At 45.8% G+C, this 18,427-nt stretch overlaps 1 protein-coding gene across 1 annotated transcript in view; it reads left to right on the top strand.

Annotated features, from left to right (window-relative positions):
- Positions 1-18,427, top strand: part of HEATR6 (HEAT repeat containing 6) — a 112,609-nt gene that overhangs the window by 44,024 nt on the left and 50,158 nt on the right. The window contains exons 6-8 of the mRNA XM_077295326.1: positions 5,426-5,527; positions 8,113-8,250; positions 15,264-15,544. Of these exons, the coding sequence (XP_077151441.1) occupies positions 5,426-5,527; positions 8,113-8,250; positions 15,264-15,544 (521 nt within the window). The remainder of the gene's footprint in view (positions 1-5,425; positions 5,528-8,112; positions 8,251-15,263; positions 15,545-18,427) is intronic.

Raw genomic sequence — 18,427 nt, 5'->3', positions numbered from 1 at the left:
TCACTGGATTGTCAGAAAAGACCTACCTTTCCCGTAATAACACCAATCAAAGATTTAGTTAAAAAAGAATGGGAGAGTCAGGGGCAGAAGGGGTTACCCTCTTCATCAAAAAGGCGTTATCCCTTTAAGGATGAGGACATGTCTACGTGGGCCAAAGCCCCGAAGGTAGACGCGGCGGTGGCATCCACGTCCAAGAAATCCTTACTTCCTGTGGAAGATTCTGGTTCCTTACAAGACCCACTAGATCGTAAGGCTGACTCTTTGTTAAAACGAGCATGGGAATCATGTACTGGGGCATTCAGACCGGCCATATCAGCTACATGTACGGCAAGGTCCATGTTAGTCTGGCTTAATGACCTGGAGGAAGGTCTAAAAGGGGGCCTATCAAGAGAAAAATTGATCTCTTCTTTACCCCTAATAAAAGGCGCTACGGCATTTTTAGTGAATTCATCTGCTGACTCTATCAGATTGGCTGCCAAATCAGCAGGCCTAACTAACGCGGCTCGTCGGGCCCTATGGCTAAAGGGTTGGAAAGGAGACGCCCAAACAAAAACATAATTGTGGCTTTCCATGCCAGGGTGAGTACCTTTTTGGTACAAAGTTAGATGAGATCCTAACCAAAGCGGGTGAAATTAAAAAGGGATTCCCTAATACCTATTTTCCATCCTATAGGAGAGCATTCCGGAAGCCCATCTTTAATAAGAGAAGGGATTTTAAAAACCAAGACCGCTGGGCCAATAAGGATAACAAACAAAGATGCTCTTTTTTCGGAAAACGTCCATTTAAAATGGAGGACAAACCGCGTTAGTACAGATCTGCCAGTAGGTGGTAGATTGTATTTTTTCGCCACACAATGGCCTGCAGTAACCTCCAACTCTTGGGCAACTAGCCTCATAACTTCAGGCTTAAAATTTGCCCGAGTCCCTCCGGACTCATTCCTATTGACCTCTTTAAAGTCTCAATCTCAACAACAATTTTTGGAACAGGAAATAATTAATCTCCTATCCAAAAATGTATTAGTGGAAGTCCCATTTCATCAGAGGGGAAAAGGTTTTTACTCCCCTTTTATTTTTGATCCCAAAGCCTGACGGATCATATAGGACTATAATAAATCTTAAAAAACTGAGTATCTTTCTGGAAAACCAAACCTTCAAGATGGAGTCTATCAGGTCCACAGTAAAACGTCTGTTCTCTGGGTGCTTTATGGCAGTCCTTGACCTAAAAGATGCATATTTCCATCTACCAATTTATATTGAACACCAGCAGTATCTGCGTGTGGCAATCATGACAATCCCGCTTAACGATCTCGTTATGTGTGACAGCGACCAACGATCAGGCCCCTGCTGGGAGATCGTTGGTCATAGGGAATGATCAGGACCTTTTTTTGGTCGTGTGTGACGCCGATCCAGCGATGTGTTCACTTGTAACCAGGGTAAATATCGGGTTACTAAGCGCAGGGCCGCGCTTAGTAACCAGATATTTACCCTGGTTACCATTGTAAAAGTAAAAAAAAAAAAAACAGTACATACTCACATTCCGATGTCTGTCACGTCCCCCGCAGTCAGCTTCCCGCACTGACTGTCAGCGCCGGCCGTAAAGCAAAGCACAGCGGTGACGTCACCGCTGTGCTCTGCTTTACGGCCGGCGCTGACAGTCAGTGCGGGAAGCTGACGCCGGGGGACGTGACAGACATCGGAATGTGAGTATGTACTGTTGTTGTTTTTTTTTTTTTAACTTTTACAATGGTAACCAGGGTAAATATCGGGTTACTAAGCGCGGCCCTGCGCTTAGTAACCCGATGTTTACCCTGGTTACCCGGGGACTTCGGCATCGTTGAAGACAGTTTCAGCGATGCCGAAGTCGTTCCCCTGATCGTTGGTCACTGGAGAGAGCTGTCTGTGTGACAGCTCCCCAGCGACCACACAACGACTTACCAACGATCACGGCCAGGTCGTATCGCTGGTCGTGATCGTTGGTAAGTCGTTTAGTGTAACGGTACCCTAACTGGTAAAAATCCAGATTATCTCCAACAACCCATCAAACATTCCTGGGTCTTATCCTAGACTCTGAATGTCAGAGATGCTTCCTTCCAGAATCCAAACAGTCAATAATAAAAAAGAAAATACAATCGGTGATTAATAACCCTGTAATCTCCCTTAGAGAATGTATGTCCCTTTTAGGTTCCTTTACATCATGCATTCCGGCGGTTCCATGGGCTCAATTCCACACTAGGCGGTTACAGTACACAATTTTACAGGAGGAAGGGAAATTACAAGGCCATTTAGGTAGTCGTTTATACCTCCCATTAGATGTAATAGAGTCCCTCTACTGGTGGTTAGAGCCGGATCATCTAGTCGGTGGAGTCCCTTGGGTGATTAAACCTTCAAAAATCATTTTTACTGACGCCAGTCCTACTGATTGGGGGGCACATCTGGAGGACCAGATAGTTCAAGGCCAATGGTCTATTAGTGAGTCGAACGATTCATCTAATGAAAGGGAACTAAAAGCAGTTTATCATGCCATGTGTAAATTCCTTCTGCAGTTACACTGAACTCACACAAGAATACTTTCAGACAACATGACATCTGTTGCATATATAAACCATCAAGGAGGAACGAGATCAGGAGCTCTCATGTCCATAACAGACGATATCCTATCTATGGCCGAGATACATCTCCTGTCTTTGTCAGCTCTGCATGTCAGAGGAGTGGACAATTCAAAGGCAGATTTCCTCAGCCGTCACACTCTCCATCAAGTCCGCGTATCTTCATGATGATAGCCAAGAAGTGGGGCACTCCCGACATAGACCTTTTTGCAACAAGAAACAGAGAAGTCAAAAAGTTCGCTTTGTTGTTCCTGTCCGACAACCCCGATATCCTAGATGCTCTCCAAGTTCCATGGACATTCCGGCAAGCTTACGCCTTTCCTCCATTAATACTCCTTCCGACTGTAATCAGGAAGATAAGGGAAGAAAAGCGAACATAATCCTAATAGCGCCATTCTGGCCCAAGAGACCATGGTTTTCCTGCCTCAGAGCCATGTCTGTCTCGGATCCATGGATCCTTCCAGAGACTCAGGACCTTCTCTCTGAGTCCCTTCAACCACCCTCATGTGAAGGGCTTACGGTTGACAGCCTGGTGTTTTGAAAGGCAACTATTAAAACTAAGAGGTTTTTCAGAGAGATTGATTGATACCCTTCTACTCAGTAGAAAAAGGTCTACAACGACCATATATCTAAGAATATGGAAAAAATTTCTAACTTTCTACCCAGCAGCTCTGTCAAGAGAAATTCCTATTTCTGCTATTTTAGAATTTCTCCAGAAAGGCCGTGACTTAGGCTTATCAGTCAGTACACTAAAAGTATAGGTTTCTGCTCTAGGAGCTCTGTATAGTCACAATATTGCAGGAGACAGATGGGTAGCACGGTTCATTTCAGCATGCCAAAGGGCAGAACCAATCCAGATTCCCCACATACCACCATGGGAGCTTAATCTAGTTCTAGAGGCCCTAACAGGGGAACCATTCGAGCCAATACACTTGGCCCACATAAAATATGTTTCTCTTAAGACAGCTCTTCTTATTGCTTTAGTATCAGCCAGAAGAAGAGGCGATATTCAGGCATTATCAGTAGACCCTCCTTTTCTGTCAATATTCCAGGATAGGATTGTTTTAAAAACAGACCCTTCTTACTTACCTAAAATGGGGACCAAATTCCACAGATCCCAAGAAATCTTCCTTCCTCCCTTCTATAGTAACCCCACAAATCAGGAAGAGGAAAGGTACCATACATTAGATGTAAGAAGGGCCGTAATAGCTTACCTAGACAGGACTAGCCCCTGGAGGAAGAGCAGGGCTCGCTTTGTTTCCTTCCAGGGCCATAAGAAAGGTTCTAGTGTCACGAAGAACACGTTATCTCGATGGATTCGGGATGCAATTTGCCTGGACTATTCAGCAAAAGGGGACAACCCGCCTGAGACTGTAAAGGCACACTCTACCCGGGCGATGTCTTCATCCTGGGCTGAGAGAGCGGAAGTTCCAATAGAACTGATATGTAAGGCCGCAACCTGGTCTTCTCCTACTACTTTCTATAGTCACTATAGATTGGACTTGTCTTCCTCGTCTGACTTGTCTTTCGGTAGATCATTTCTTAACACGGTGATCCCTCCCAAATGACTATCTCTGTAAGTCTCTCAAGTGGGTGCTGTCGTGGCGAAGAGAAAACACCGGATTACTTACCGGTAATGCTCTTTTATAGAGCCAAGACAGCACCCCTTCACTTCCCTCCCTAATAGTTATTTTTTCATAAGAGCACTGATAAGGGTGAATGGTTCTTGTAGTTAGCTATACTTATGTTAACTAAAGATAAACAATGATATTGGATTGCCTACTAATACTGGTGGGCGGTTCCTCTCATTCTCTGTAACCCAACTGTGGGAGCGAGGGGGACCGCCCCTTTTATTCTCTCCATAGGGTTTCCTGTTCCTAAGGGGCGGATCCCTCTCTCAAGTAGGTGCTGTCGTGGCTCTATAAAAGAGCATTCCCGGTAAGTAATCCGGTGTTTCAGATGGATTACAGGAGGAATCTGCCTGAAAGACATGCATGTGCACATACCCCTGTGATTTAGTTTATTACCCATTTATTCACAAATGTTTGTAAAGGAAGAATAGGTAGTATATGCTTAGGTGCTTGATATTACATGTGTGGCAATGAATGAAATGAGGAATAAAGAAATATTCAATGATTAAGAGAGATCCCAGTGCTAGCTGGTATGTGTACACTTCCCACTATTTTCCCAGCAGTGGTGTGGTAAGCTACAGTCTGCTAGCACGATCCCTTTAAGGGCCACATACAACTTTGGCGGAAAATATAGAGCATATCATATACAGTATTACAAAAAACATATTGCTTCTTTTAAACTCTGTGGTTGTCTAATGGGTTGCGCTCCAAGCTCTAGCAATGTCTTCTATCATTGTGTCTCATTGTGTTCAGCTTCTTTATCCTGTCCTGCACTGATAATACCAATTGATAGGGACGGTAACAGAACTAGGCTTTTAACGGGGTGTTCTCAAGTTGTCTCTTGAGCAGCTCACATCTCTGCAGTCTTCTTAATTCCTGGTTGATTGTGGGGTGGACAATCCTTCTTCAGTGGTAGTTCTGGACAGGATCTTCAACACATTAATAGTCCCCGTGTTTGTTTTCAGTCTACACTATTATCTCTGCATTTAAACAAGCGCACAGCTCCGGAAAGTGAGAGCCCTGATGAGAACTGGTCTGGAAACTGACCGTGCTGAGATCAGAGTATTGTGAAGGGGGAGGGAGGTGAGCACCTAATTGCTGTAAAGAAATCAATGGGCTGGAGAAAGGTGATTGGCATGTTTGGAAATAAATCAATTACATGTAAAACATTTCTTGGTATCTTTTCCAGTTGTTCCAAAATTCTTTGAAAGGCATACAGTCTATTTTGAATGGTAGCAAAATGATCCTAATGGAAACCGATCTACTTGGATCCTTGTTAGCAGTGCTAAAGGTATTACATTTACTTAATTGTCAAATATTCTGACTGTGGTATATTTTGTGTGCTTAATATCTATTTTAACATCTATCTAACTGAAAATGCTTACATGTCAACCCTGAACTAATGAATAGTCAGTACACCCACTGTCTGGTAGAGTACACTTTGTCAGCCAATACAGCTTACTGTGTATAAAGTATTAAACACACATTTTCCTATGTAATAAAGCTGCCTGCACATGGCATGCTCAACAGCTTTAGTTATCATCTTGTGTAGTTGAGCGCGCTGCCTCCTGTCCATCTTTATCCATGATATCTTTTTTGATGCTGTGTATAAACTCTTTTAAACACTGGATCTCAACAAGCGATTCATCAGTGTCTACTCACACATATCTTGGCCTTTTTCTAAGAGTCAAAACCAGATTTTAAAAAACCCTTTATGCACTAACTTTCCATCTTCATTTTCCCATACCCTGTATACCTATTTTTTTGTATGCAGCCCCCAATGAAATAAATAAATATCTGTATATATAATTGTCTAAGGGGTACTTCCGTCTTTCTGTCGGCAACTTCCGTCACGGATATTCATTCGCTGATTGGTCTCGCCAGCTGCCTGTCATGGCTGCCGCGACCAATCAGCGACGGGCACAGTCCGATTAGTCCCTCCCTACTCCCCTGCAATCAGTGCCCGGCGCCCGCTCCATACTCCCCGCAGTCGCGGCTCACACAGGGTTAATGCCAGCGGTAACTGACCGCGTTATGCCGCTGGTAACTCACTCCGTTACCGCCGCTATTAACCCTGTGTGACCAAGTTTTTACTATTGAGGCTGCCTATGCAGCCTCAATAGTAAAAACATCTAATGTTAAAAAGAATTTTAAAAAAATAACAAATCATTATATACTCACCTTCCGCCGCCTTTCCGACGCTCCGGTGACCGGTCCATGCAAGCGGCAGGTTCCGGTGCTAAGGTTGGTGTGCGACAAGGACCTGCCATGACGTCACGGTCATGTGACCACGACGTCATCGCAGGCCCTGCGCGAGAAGGACCTGCCTTGACGTCACAGTCATGTGACCGCGACGTCATCGCAGGCCCTGCGCGAGAAGGACCTGCCGTGACGTCACGGTCATGTGACCGCCACGTCATCACACCCTCGGACCGGAAGCTGCAGCCTGAACCGAACACAGGCGACAGAACTACAAGGGGCCCCTCGGAAGGTGAGTATATGTTTATTTTTTATTTTTTGGAAATAAACACCGTGTGCACTGCTATAATCCGGTGCAGAGACTAGGTACCCAAACCATATAGTAAACTGTAAAAAAGTCTCGCACTCAACTTAAGTATTATTGATTTGTAGATTTATTGGTACTAAAGGTAGCACTGGAAACGTTTCAGCTCTTATCGGGCTTTCATCAGTCACGTGCTGTGCCTTTTAATGTGTGTCGATAATACCTTTAATTCGGATACAGATCGTGCGTGATGCAGTAGGTGACCGCTTCAAAAATAGAAGTGGAGAAATTTGATAAGCAGAATGCGTAAAGACTTAAAAAGGCATGTGTAAGGCTAGAGGTAACCACCTCAAAACGGCCAGCACTGAAACAGGGGCTGGGGGGAAGCCGCTCAGATGCGTGTGATGTCCTCTCAGACGCGGTGTCCACCGCTTGACTGATGAAAGCCCGATAAGGGCTGAAACGTTTCCAGTGCTACCTTTAGTACCAATAAATCTACAAATCAATAATACTTAAGTTGAGTGCGAGACTTTTTTACAGTTTATTTTTTATTTTTTAACCTGTGACATACGTGACTGGGCAATATACGACGTGGCTGGGCAATATACTACGTGGCTCTGTGCTGTATACTACGTCACTGGGCAATATACTACGTGGCTCTGTGCTGTATACTACGTAACTGGGCAATATACTACGTCACTGGGCAATATACTACATCACTGGGCAATTTACTACGTCGCTGGGCAATATACTACGTCGCTGTGCAATATGCTACATGGCTGGGCAATATGCTACGTGGCTGGGCGATATGCTACGTGGCTGGGCGATATGCTACGTGGCTGGGCGATATGCTACGTCCCTGGGCGATATGCTACGTCCCTGGGCAATATACTACGTGGGCTGTGCAATATACTACGTGGACATGCATATTCTAGAATACCCGATGCGTTAGAATCGGGCCACCATCTAGTAAAATAATAAGCCCTATTAGTCTGCAATATTAGATTAAATGGTGCGAGATGTGTGGGCAGCAGATACAGGGCGCCAATGGAAGGTGCCTGCTCTAGGTCACTAGAGAGCCTGACTACATGGAAAGTATGGTGGGGAAAGTGATACATTTTAAAGAGGAATGCAAAGGGTTAAGCAAAGACCTAAACTGCAGGTTAAAAACATTTTATCTACCTGTGCAATGATAGTTTTTTTTTTATTGTATTTTGTTTCAAATAGTGAGTACTCTGTGTTAGTCTGCCTTAGGGTGACATGCACAACTATTTTGGTCTGTGGGGGAGGCCCTGTGCTTAGTAGTAGTGTATCCTTTGGGTTGTGTAACCCTAGTTGAGTTAGATGCATATTTAATTGTTAATTTATTGCAGAAGTATATGTTTCATGGACTTCCTGGGCTCAATATAGAAATGCCTTTAGTACTCTATCCATCACCTTTGCCTCAGTATGATGGAAGATCACCTTTGAAACCGGAGCAAAGTGAACCCACATCAGTTCGACCGACTTGGGTAAGAGATTTTTTTTATTAAAGGGAATCTGATATCAGATTTTTTTGCCATTTACCGTTAGAGCAGCATAATGTAGAGACAGAGACCCTGATTCCAGCAGTGTGTCACTTACTGGGCTGCTTGGTGCAGTTTTGTTAAACTCACCGTTTTATCAGCAAAAGATTATCGTTGGAGGACTAGTAAACCTGCTGCCATATAGTCCTCCACATTCATGAGCTCTATGTAACCCCGCCCCCACCACGGATTGTCAGCTTTCTGCTTTGCAGATTTTGTTGTACATAATGCATAATCAGTGGTGTGGGCGGGGTTATACATAGGCCAGCAAACCAGGAACAAATCCCAAAGCAAAAAAGCTGGAATACTTTTACCAAACAAATCCTTTGGTAAATGTCACTGCTTTCTCCTAAGAAAAGGCAATCCTGTCCGTCACCGTAAATATTCAGCTCATCAGCGGGCACTCCAGGCCCGGTCGCTGTCATATCCTCAGCAACCACGGCCATTATGACTATATCTGCATAATGCAAAAAATGGTAGTTACCTGCCGATAACGGTATTTCTCTGATCCCATGATGGCACCACGGAGAGAGGGGTCCGCCCCCAGGGACAGGAAACCTACAGGTGAAAAAGGGCGTACCTCTCTCCCACATCAGTTGGTTTACAGAGCCTTATACAGAACTTCAGCTGCAACTCAATATTTATGCAAATTAAACTTAACCTATTTAACTTAATAGAAGCACCGTGACTAAAATTAATTACTATTATATTATCCAGTGCACACCTGTGTGTGAAAAAAGGGAGGGAATATACGGGTGCCATCATGGGATCAGAGAAATACCGTTATCGGCAGGTAACTACCATTTTCTCTATCCCCATGATGGCACCACGGAGAGATTTGAATAGATAGCGCTATTAGGGAGGGACCACTGCCTCTAGAACCCTTCGCCCAAAGGTAGGATCAGAGGAAGTCAAGTCTAAGCGATAATGCTTAAAAAATGTAGACTGGGAAGACCAAGTGGCCGCTCTACATATCTGTTGTATTGAAGCGCCAGCTCTCTCCGCCCAGGATGATGCCACTGCTCTGGTCGAATGAGCTTTTATGTTCTCTGGGATAGCTGTCCCACAGGATGAGTAGGATAGGGCGATGGCGTCTCTTATCCATCTTGCTAACGTTGCTTTCGACGCTTTTTGTCCTTTGCGTGGACCCTGGAAGCAGACAAACAGAGCCCTATCCTTCCTGCACTCCCTAGTGGCTGATAGATACCTAACTAGACACCTTCTTACGTCTAGGGTATGCAGTGTTTTCTCCCCCTCATTTTTAGGTTTGGGACAAAAGGAGGGTAAAGAAATTTCTTGCGTTCTGTGAAACTGTGACGCTATTTTAGGGAGATAAGCTGGGTCGGTTTTTAGAATGACTCTGTCACCAAGTATTTGAGTAAAAGGCGGGCATGAAGATAACGCCTGTATATCGCTGACACGGCGAGCTGAGGTTAGGGCCACTAGGAGTGTGGTTTTCAGAGACAGGATCTTTAGAGGGACTTCTGTCAGGGGCTCAAAGGGAGGTTTGGTTAGAGCGTTTAGTACGAGGTTTAGGTCCCATGGGGGAGAGTTGTGGAGGGGAATGGGTCTGGACCTAGATGAGGCTTTAATAAATCGCATGACCCAACGATTTCTGGCCAGATCGTGATTATACAGAGCTGCTAAGGCTGCCACCTGAACTTTTAGAGTACTTGTAGCCAAGCCTCTTTCCAGGCCTTTCTGTAAAAATTCAAGGACTTTCCCAATAGGAATTTCCCCGGACGGGTCTGCCCCTGATACCGATATGAATTTTTTCCACACTTTCCCATATATTCTAGTGGTTACGGGTTTTCTACTTTGTAATAGAGTGGACACCAGGTTAGGAGAGAACCCTTTGTCTCTTAGTAACCTCCTTTCAAAAGCCACGCTGTCATGTGTAAATTTTTCACATTGGGGTGAAACACTGGGCCCTGGGACAGAAGTTTCGGAGTGTCTGGTAGAACCCATGGACTTGTTATGGACATTTTTCTTAGCCAAGAAAACCATATTCTGCGGGGCCAGAATGGCGCTATTAGTATCACTGTAGATCTCTCCTCCCGAATTTTCCTCAACACTAAGGGGATGAGTGACATTGGAGGGAACGCGTAGGCAAGGTGATAGTTCCAAGGAATTGTCAAAGCGTCTAGAGCTACAGGGTTCCCCCGGGGATCCATTGAGCAGAATGTTTCTACTTTGCGGTTTTGGCTGTTCGCGAATAGGTCTATTACTGGTAGGCCCCAGAGATTCACGATCTGATCGAAGACCGATTGGTTTAGCTCCCATTCTCCCTGTTTTAAGCATGTTCTGCTCAGGAAGTCTGCAGTTTGGTTTTCGGAGCCTTTTAAGTGGAGAGCTGTCAAGGACTTTAGACTGTGTTCCGCTATGTGGAGGATGGATTGGGTTACCTCCATCAGAGCTCGACACCTGGTTCCCCCTTGGTGGTTTAGATATGCCACAACTACTTGGTTGTCCGAGAACACTTTTACGTGATGACCGTGCAGGAGATATAGGAAGTGTGTTAGAGCCAGTTTTACCACTAGCAGCTCTTTCATGTTGGAAGAGTCTGGCTCCTGACTTTTGTTCCAACTTCCCTGTGCCACCTGATCGCCTATATGAGCTCCCCAGCCCCAGGGGCTTGCGTCTGTTGTTAGAATCTTTTCTGTCGGTAGCGCCCAAGGAACCCCTTTGGCTAGATTCCCTGGGTCTGCCCACCATGCTAGGGAGTGTATTGTATTTGGAGAAATGGTTAACCGCCCGTCTAAATTTCCGTGCAGAGATATGCCTAAATTTAAGGTCTCCCATTGTAGATCCCGGGAATGAAGTTGTGCCCATTGAACTGCCGGAATACAGGCAGTCATAGAGCCCAGGAGGGACATTGCTCTCCTCGGAGTGGTCACTGGGGATACCGTCAGTTGTAATACGGCTTGTCATTTTTTGTACCTTCTCCTGAGGAAGATAACATGTCTGCGTGTTCGAGTCTAGGACTATCCCCAAGTACTCCTGTACCCGAGATGGCACCATTTTGGACTTGGGTATGTTTAGCAGCCACCCTAGACTCGACAGGGAAGTAATGACCAGGTTCAACTGTTGTTCGCAGTGTTGAAATGAGTTTCCTACCACGAGTAGGTCGTCTAGATAGGGAACTATTAGGATGTTCTGTTCCCGTATGTGGGCCATTACCTCTGACATTATTTTCGTGAATACTCGAGGAGCGATAGCTATCCCGAAGGGGAGAGCTCGGAATTGGAAGTGTTTGATCTCCCCCCTGGATATTCACTGCCAGTCTGAGATATTTTTGGTAATCTCTGTGTATGGGCACATGGTAGTACGCGTCTCGTAAATCTAAAACAGTCATGAAACACTGAGGAAAGAGTATTCTCACGCAAGATTTTATTGTTTCCATTTTGAAATGTTGTATCTCCAGGATACTGTTTAGTTTTTTGAGATTTATGATCGTTCTGTACGATCCGTCTGGTTTTTTCCGGAGAAAGAGGGGAGAATAGAACCCCGTGCCTCTTTCCAGGTATGGAACTTCTTGCAATACATCTTTCTGGATTAGGCTCAGAATTTCCTTCTGGAGAGCTGACTGTTCGAGTGACTGTTTTTGAGGCGTTACCATGAAGGAGTTGCCGGGAGGGACACGAAATTTGAATTTGAGGCCTTCTCGTATGATGCCTAAAATCCAAGGGCTGTTTGAAATTTTTTCCCAGGCTGGAAGAAACTTCGCTAGTCTCCCTCCGACCCGGGAAGTACCTTCATTGAGATTTTTTATTATCTGGAGGGGGGGTTTTGTTGAACAAGAAGCCCCTGTTTTTGTTTCTTCTGTCTTCCCATCCGTCTTTATTTCCTTTTGGAGGTCTTCTGCGCATGAACTTTCTGTTCCGAAAGGAGCGCCTATATGACTGGTTGGGGAACCCGGGAAAAGATTTCTTTTTATCTCCCGCTTTGTCGAGGATGTCGTCCAACGTTGACCCAAACAAATTCACCCTCGCAAGGTATTGAACAAAGCTTGGTCTTTGTCTGCAGATCCCCCGGCCAGCACTTCAGCCACAGGGCGCGTCTTGCGGCGTTTGAGAAGGAAGCCGACCTGGCTGACAATCTTGCCGAGTCCACCGAAGCGTCCGCCAAAAAAGCTGCTGCTCCTTTCATCATGGACACTGACTTTTGTAATGTCTCTCTTGGGACTTTCTCTTTTAGTTGAGAATCCAAATGCTCAAGCCATACCATCAGAGCACGGGCCGTGCATGTGGCTGCGATGGCTGGCTTTAGGCCCCCTCCTGCTGCTTCCCAGGAGTTTTTTAAGAAGGTGTCTGCCTTTTTGTCCATCGGATCCTTCAGAGTGCCCATGTCCTCAAAAGGCAGGGCGAACTTTTTAGAGGCCTTTGCTATGGCCACATCCAGTTTGGGTGCCTTGCTCCAGGATGAGCAGGCTGGGTCATCGAACGGGTACTTTCTCTTGGGGGTCAAGAGTACTTTCTTGTCTGGTTTCTTCCACTCTTTCTTGATCAAAGAATGAATTTTTTCATTTACTGGAAATACTCTTCTTTTCTTTTGTTCTAATCCGCCGAACATAATGTCCTGTGCTGTTCTTTTAGGGCGTTCGTCTACCAGACCCATAGTTGTTCTGATGGCCTTTATCAATGCGTCCGTCTCCTCGATGGGGAAGCAACTGCGTCCCCCCTCTGATGATAGTGAGGAGGTTTCGGATGTTGATGAATCATTAGAGTCAGATGTTTCATTTTCTGATTCGTCTATACTGGACTCGGGAGACTTATGACCTGATCTATGTTTTTTCCTCGGAATTTTAATGCTTTTGAGGGCATTTTCCACTTGATTTTTTTTATAAGAGTTTTTAGGTCTGATGCGAACGCCGGAGATTCCTCCTGGATGGTTTTTTCTATGCAGGGCCCGCATAGCTTCTTTTCCCATGAGGAAGATAGCTCTTCCGAACATATCGCACATACTTTGTGTTTTGATTTGGTTGTACATTTCCTTCCCTAAGAGAGAAAAGAAAAATAATCTCGTATTATGTTACCACTTCCACGTGGATCACTCACCCTTTACGGCTAAGAGATACCGTCTCTGGCCTCGGGACTGTATCCACTGGGTTTGTCGCTGGCCGAGTGTTTCCTCCAGAGACTCGGCTGCGTTGAGACCCTGATCGTCCGCTGCTGCTGCGTTGTTGGGATGAAGCGTTCCCCTTGCGCTGATGTTGTGAGCGCGGACGCGGTACTTGCTCAGGTGATGATTGTGCACATTCCTGTGCCTCTTGTGGTTCTTTGCCGCTCATAGTGGCTCCGCACTGCGTTTGCCAAAAGAGAGGGTTTTCCACACTTTCTCTGTTGAGAACGCCGTTTTTTAAACTTGCCGCCGGCAGAAGCGGTCATCTGCGCATGCGCGCGCGTCACTTCCGGTTTGCTGCACAGGCGTCCTATAGGGAGGATATTAGTGGGGACGCCTGTGCGCGCGTTCCAACGTTCCGCCCGAGCCCGTACTTCCGGTTTGGGCGGCGGTTCAGCGGTGACCTGCGGCGCTTATGCTCCAGCGCCTGAGATGGTAGTGTAGCCGCCGCTACCCCCATGCACCGATTAGCGGTGTAGAGGCTGTAACGGTGACCGCCGCCACCTGCCTCTTTCCTCCCCCTTTTTTTTTTTTTTTTTTTTTCCTTTGAGGAAGGCAGGCTCGGACCTCTTCACTGCCTTCCCCTGCAACACTCACCCGTAGGGCCCGCCGACCCCCGTGGTGGAGCTTCAGGGTCGGATGAAAAAGGGGGGAGAAAACCTGCTGGACACAGCCGAGACAGGGCGCCCCCTGTCAGGAACCGACCGGCCAGCACCCTGGAATCCCACGAAGAATCCTTTAGGTACGTGCTGTAGGTTCCCCGTCAGGGACAGGAAACCAACTGATGTGGGAGAGAGGTACGCCCTTTTTCACCTGTAGGTTTCCTGTCCCTGGGGGCGGACCCCTCTCTCCGTGGTGCCATCATGGGGATAGAGAAATATTTAGTAAAATGAAATAGAAAAAAAATTGTAGCTATCATAGCAACATTTATTATTGAAAAAGGAAAAACAATGAGCTGTGTCTGCTTCCTACAGGTTAAAGGTGGCCACTCCTTGTTCTTCTATTATTCCCGCTGTGCCCATGAGTATTCCAAGTATTGCAGGTTTTGTTAAATCTGCTGCCTAGTTCCAGAGATATTGGTCTTTTTATTTAGGGCAAATTTTATGGTCTTTACTAATGGGGCGTTGCACACAGGGTAATAACACAGAGCTGCCAAAAGACACACTGCTCCACCCCCAGGGAATCCTCTGAGCAACATCCCCTTTTAAAGACCAGAAAAAATAGCACAATAAAAAGGCCCTTATTTCTGGAGCCTAAGGCTACTTTCACACTATTCCGTCGGTACGGGCCGTCGCAAACCGTCGGCCCGACGTACCGACGGACAGTGTGCTAATTAATCACAACGTGGGCAGCGGATGCAGTCTTACGACGCATCCGCTGCCCGGTGTAATGAGCGGGGAGGAGGGGGCAGAGTTTCGGCCGCGCATGCGCGGTCAAAAATGTCACTCGACGCACAAAAAAAGTTACATGGAAAATTTTCTTGTGCCGACGGTCCACCAAAACACGACGCATCCGTCGCACGACGGATGCGATGTGTGGCCGTACGTCGCAATGTGTCGCTAATGTATGTCTATGCGGGAAAAACGCATCCTGCAGACAACTTTGCAGGATGCGTTTTTTCTCCTAAACGACGCATTGCGACGTATTACAAACGACGCTAGTGTGAAAGTAGCCTTATAGCGAATTTATTAAAAGAGAAAACTGAATACTCAAGTGGGAAAAGGACAAAAAAAAAGAGCAAAGATTGATCACTTTTGACCTGTCCTCTTTTTTTACCTAGCGTTGTACTTTTTAGCATTAAAAAGGTCTTTTTTTTGTGTGTTTGTTTTATAATGCAGAATAGAAAGAAGAAATCTAGATGTAAACCGAAGAAAGGCCAGCAAGAAGAAGAAAAAAGGGAAGAAATGGAGAATGATTTGTCGGATGGTCTTGTACCTACACTAGACAAACTAACAATGAGTGTGAGAGATGCAAATTCAAGTGTCTACTTGGGTCCCCAAAAATCACCGATGAAAACTATTGGCAAAGATACGATAGCCTCACCTTCAAGATTTCGGAAATTCTACAGTAGTGACTCTGAATATTCAGACGCAGAAGGCAGCCTGCAGAGTAAAATAAGGTAAGGTTAGGAATGTGTTTGGTTTTTTTTGTTGTTTTTTTTTTGTTATGCGTCCTTAGTTGGATTGGGTTTAAGCACAGTTGGTATCTTTTTGAGCTGTGCAGCAAGCCCTCTTCGAGGGAACATATAATTTATTGAGCCAGGAAGAAATCTTATTTCTGTATGCTAAAGCATATACCGTACATTTGCTGATAAAGTGGCGTTAAAACATTATTCTTTGTGCCCAATAAGGTTTACAGCACACACTCCATGTTCTCTGAATCTATAGTCTGTTAGCGTTTACACATATTTGGCCATTGATTCTCATTATTAAAAAAAATATATATATTGTGTTATCTATCTTATTTTGCACATTTTTTTACCTCTTATTGAAAAGTGTAGTCAGCTGCTTTTTCAATAAAGGGAAATGAAAGGTATGCCAATGTTCTTTAGTCCATTGGCTCTTTATAGCATGTGCGCGCGTTATAGATATACGGTACTTTAGTGAATGTGGGTATGAATATAGCCTTACTTGAGGAGTTGGCAAATACTGTATCTATTCACTTTTGTGTTCCAGCTGTACTTTATAAACATAACGATATAACAATATAAACAAATTTACACTTATTACATTATTATACATCTTCAAGTGGTTATTTACCACTTTCTCCTTCGCCTCATTAGGGGACACAGGGCCATGGGTGTATGCTGCTGCCACTAGGAGGCTGACACTAATTAGATACAAAAAAAAGATTAGCTCCTCCTCTGCAGTATACATCCACACCCTGGCTCAAGTCAAACCAGTTCAAGTTTAGGCCTCTTTCACACTTCCGTTTTTTTACAATCCTCACAATCCGTCAAAATGTTGAAAAGACGGATCCTGTGCAGATTGTAAAAAACTGATGCACTGGATCCGTTTTTTTTTACGGATCCGTAGAGGCATTTGTTGCTAGAATTTAAGGCTATGTGCACACGTTGTGTATGCGTCTTCGTCACGTTTTTTCGCTGCAAAAACGCATACACAACACATGTTAAAAATAATAATGAAAATAAAAAATCGTGATATTCTTACCTTCCGGCGTCCCCCGCAGCCTTCCCGATGCTCGCGGCATCGAATAATTTACATCTGTTAGCCAGCATAAGTACATGTGGGGGTTGCCTGGTTGCTAGGGAATTCCCACATGTACTTATGCTGGCTAACAGATGTAAATCATTCAGCTGCGGCAATAAAAACGAAATCTCCGAGCACTAAAAAATACTCGGAGGTCACCCGAGCGTGCTCGGGAAATCTCGAGTAACGAGTATTTTCGCTCATCACTAGTTATCTCCATCTGCAGCGGCGCCATGCCGAGAAGTACACCGCTGGTAAGACGGGTCCGTGACGTCCCCTCCGTGTACCGTCTCTGGCCAGCAGCAAAAATCTAGTCCCCGGCTTGGGCCAATGCTAGGCCGCGATTCTAAAGCTCCGCTCACGTCATGATGCCGCGCCAGTAGGTCCACCCTCTGGTGCACACGAATTTGCGTTCTCGCTCTCTGCAAAACTTCTAAAGGTGTATGTCGCGTCCCTCTGCATTTCAGAGGCCATCTTTTATTCCAGCGGCCGGCTATGGAGGTCTTCCAACAGACTTTATTCGTGGAGAGGGGCTCTTCAGAGGGGCACAGCGAATCGGAGAACCGCATTCACTGGTCACAGGACCTGGGTAAGCTCTGAGCACACGCATGGGCACCTGGCTGTGCCGATACACTCATAGTCTCTTATCTGCACTATTTACTGGGGTGTACAAGTCACTGCACTCCCTATTGGAGTCTATTGACAGAACCATACCAGGGTACATCATGTCTCTCTCTAAGACAGGGGTGGGGAATCTTTTTTTTCTGCCAAGGAACATTTGGATATTTATACCATCCTTCGGGGGCCTTACAAACACTGCCCACAAAGTACATCCTGACTCTGGCACTGGTTTCAGGACATAATCTTTAATGTTCAGTAGTGAACACTGCATGTGTGTGCTAACAGAGCAAGAAAAAATTATGAGCTTGTGGCAATCTAAATACAGCTCCTTGCCCAAGAATTTGGTTCCTGAGAATCTGCTTGGGGGCCTGATAAAAGGTAATCAAGGGCTTTAAATGGTCCTAGGGCCTGAGGTTCCCCACCCCTGCTCTAAGACATCCTTGAAGGCTAACAAGGCACATACAGTGTTATTTACCTCATGTACCTCCTGCCAGACTTAATTACCTCGGGGACAGAGTATGCCACTCTGCAAAACCTGTGACCCCAAATGCGCTCAGGAGCCCTCTGCCGCTACCGAACCCAGTGTACCTAGTCCCCCTGAGTGGGCTTTGTCGCTGTCGCAGTCCATGGCGTCTCTAGCAAAAGCAAAAGTCTCTACAAGATCCCTCATCTACCGGTCGGGGTCTTCATCTGCCTGTCTTGGAAAGTTTCTCTACCTCACAGGAGCGCTCAGTCAGCAGGGGCTGTTCTCAGACAAGAACACAGGTTTCTAGGAAATGGGGCCAAAGCACTCCGTCACCCGGGCCTTTTCACGCCTCGACATCCGCGGCCTCCGTCCCCCATTGCCCCTCGTCCGGGGCTGGCAGTGGACAGGACTCTGACTCTGATTTTGAGATGCCCTTTGACCTAGATTCACCGAATTATCAGGCGACGGTGGACCGTCTCATGGAGGCCGTCAACCAGACTTTTAAAGGTGGATGAGGACCCTAGTTCTGTCCCAGATCACGCAGTGTCCTTTAAAGGACCAGAAGTCTTCATCGGGTTTTCTCCAACCATCCCGAGTTTCAGGACATAGTTCGGCAACATAGGCAGTGACCGGACAAGGTCAGAAACCTCTTGAGACGAGATACCTTTTTTTCATCGGATTTGCGGAAGGAATGGGCTGAATCCCC

Source organism: Ranitomeya variabilis, chromosome 3 (assembly GCF_051348905.1).
Source record: "Ranitomeya variabilis isolate aRanVar5 chromosome 3, aRanVar5.hap1, whole genome shotgun sequence".
NCBI classification, from domain to species: domain Eukaryota; kingdom Metazoa; phylum Chordata; class Amphibia; order Anura; family Dendrobatidae; genus Ranitomeya; species Ranitomeya variabilis.
This window is presented reverse-complemented; position numbering and strand designations above follow the sequence as displayed.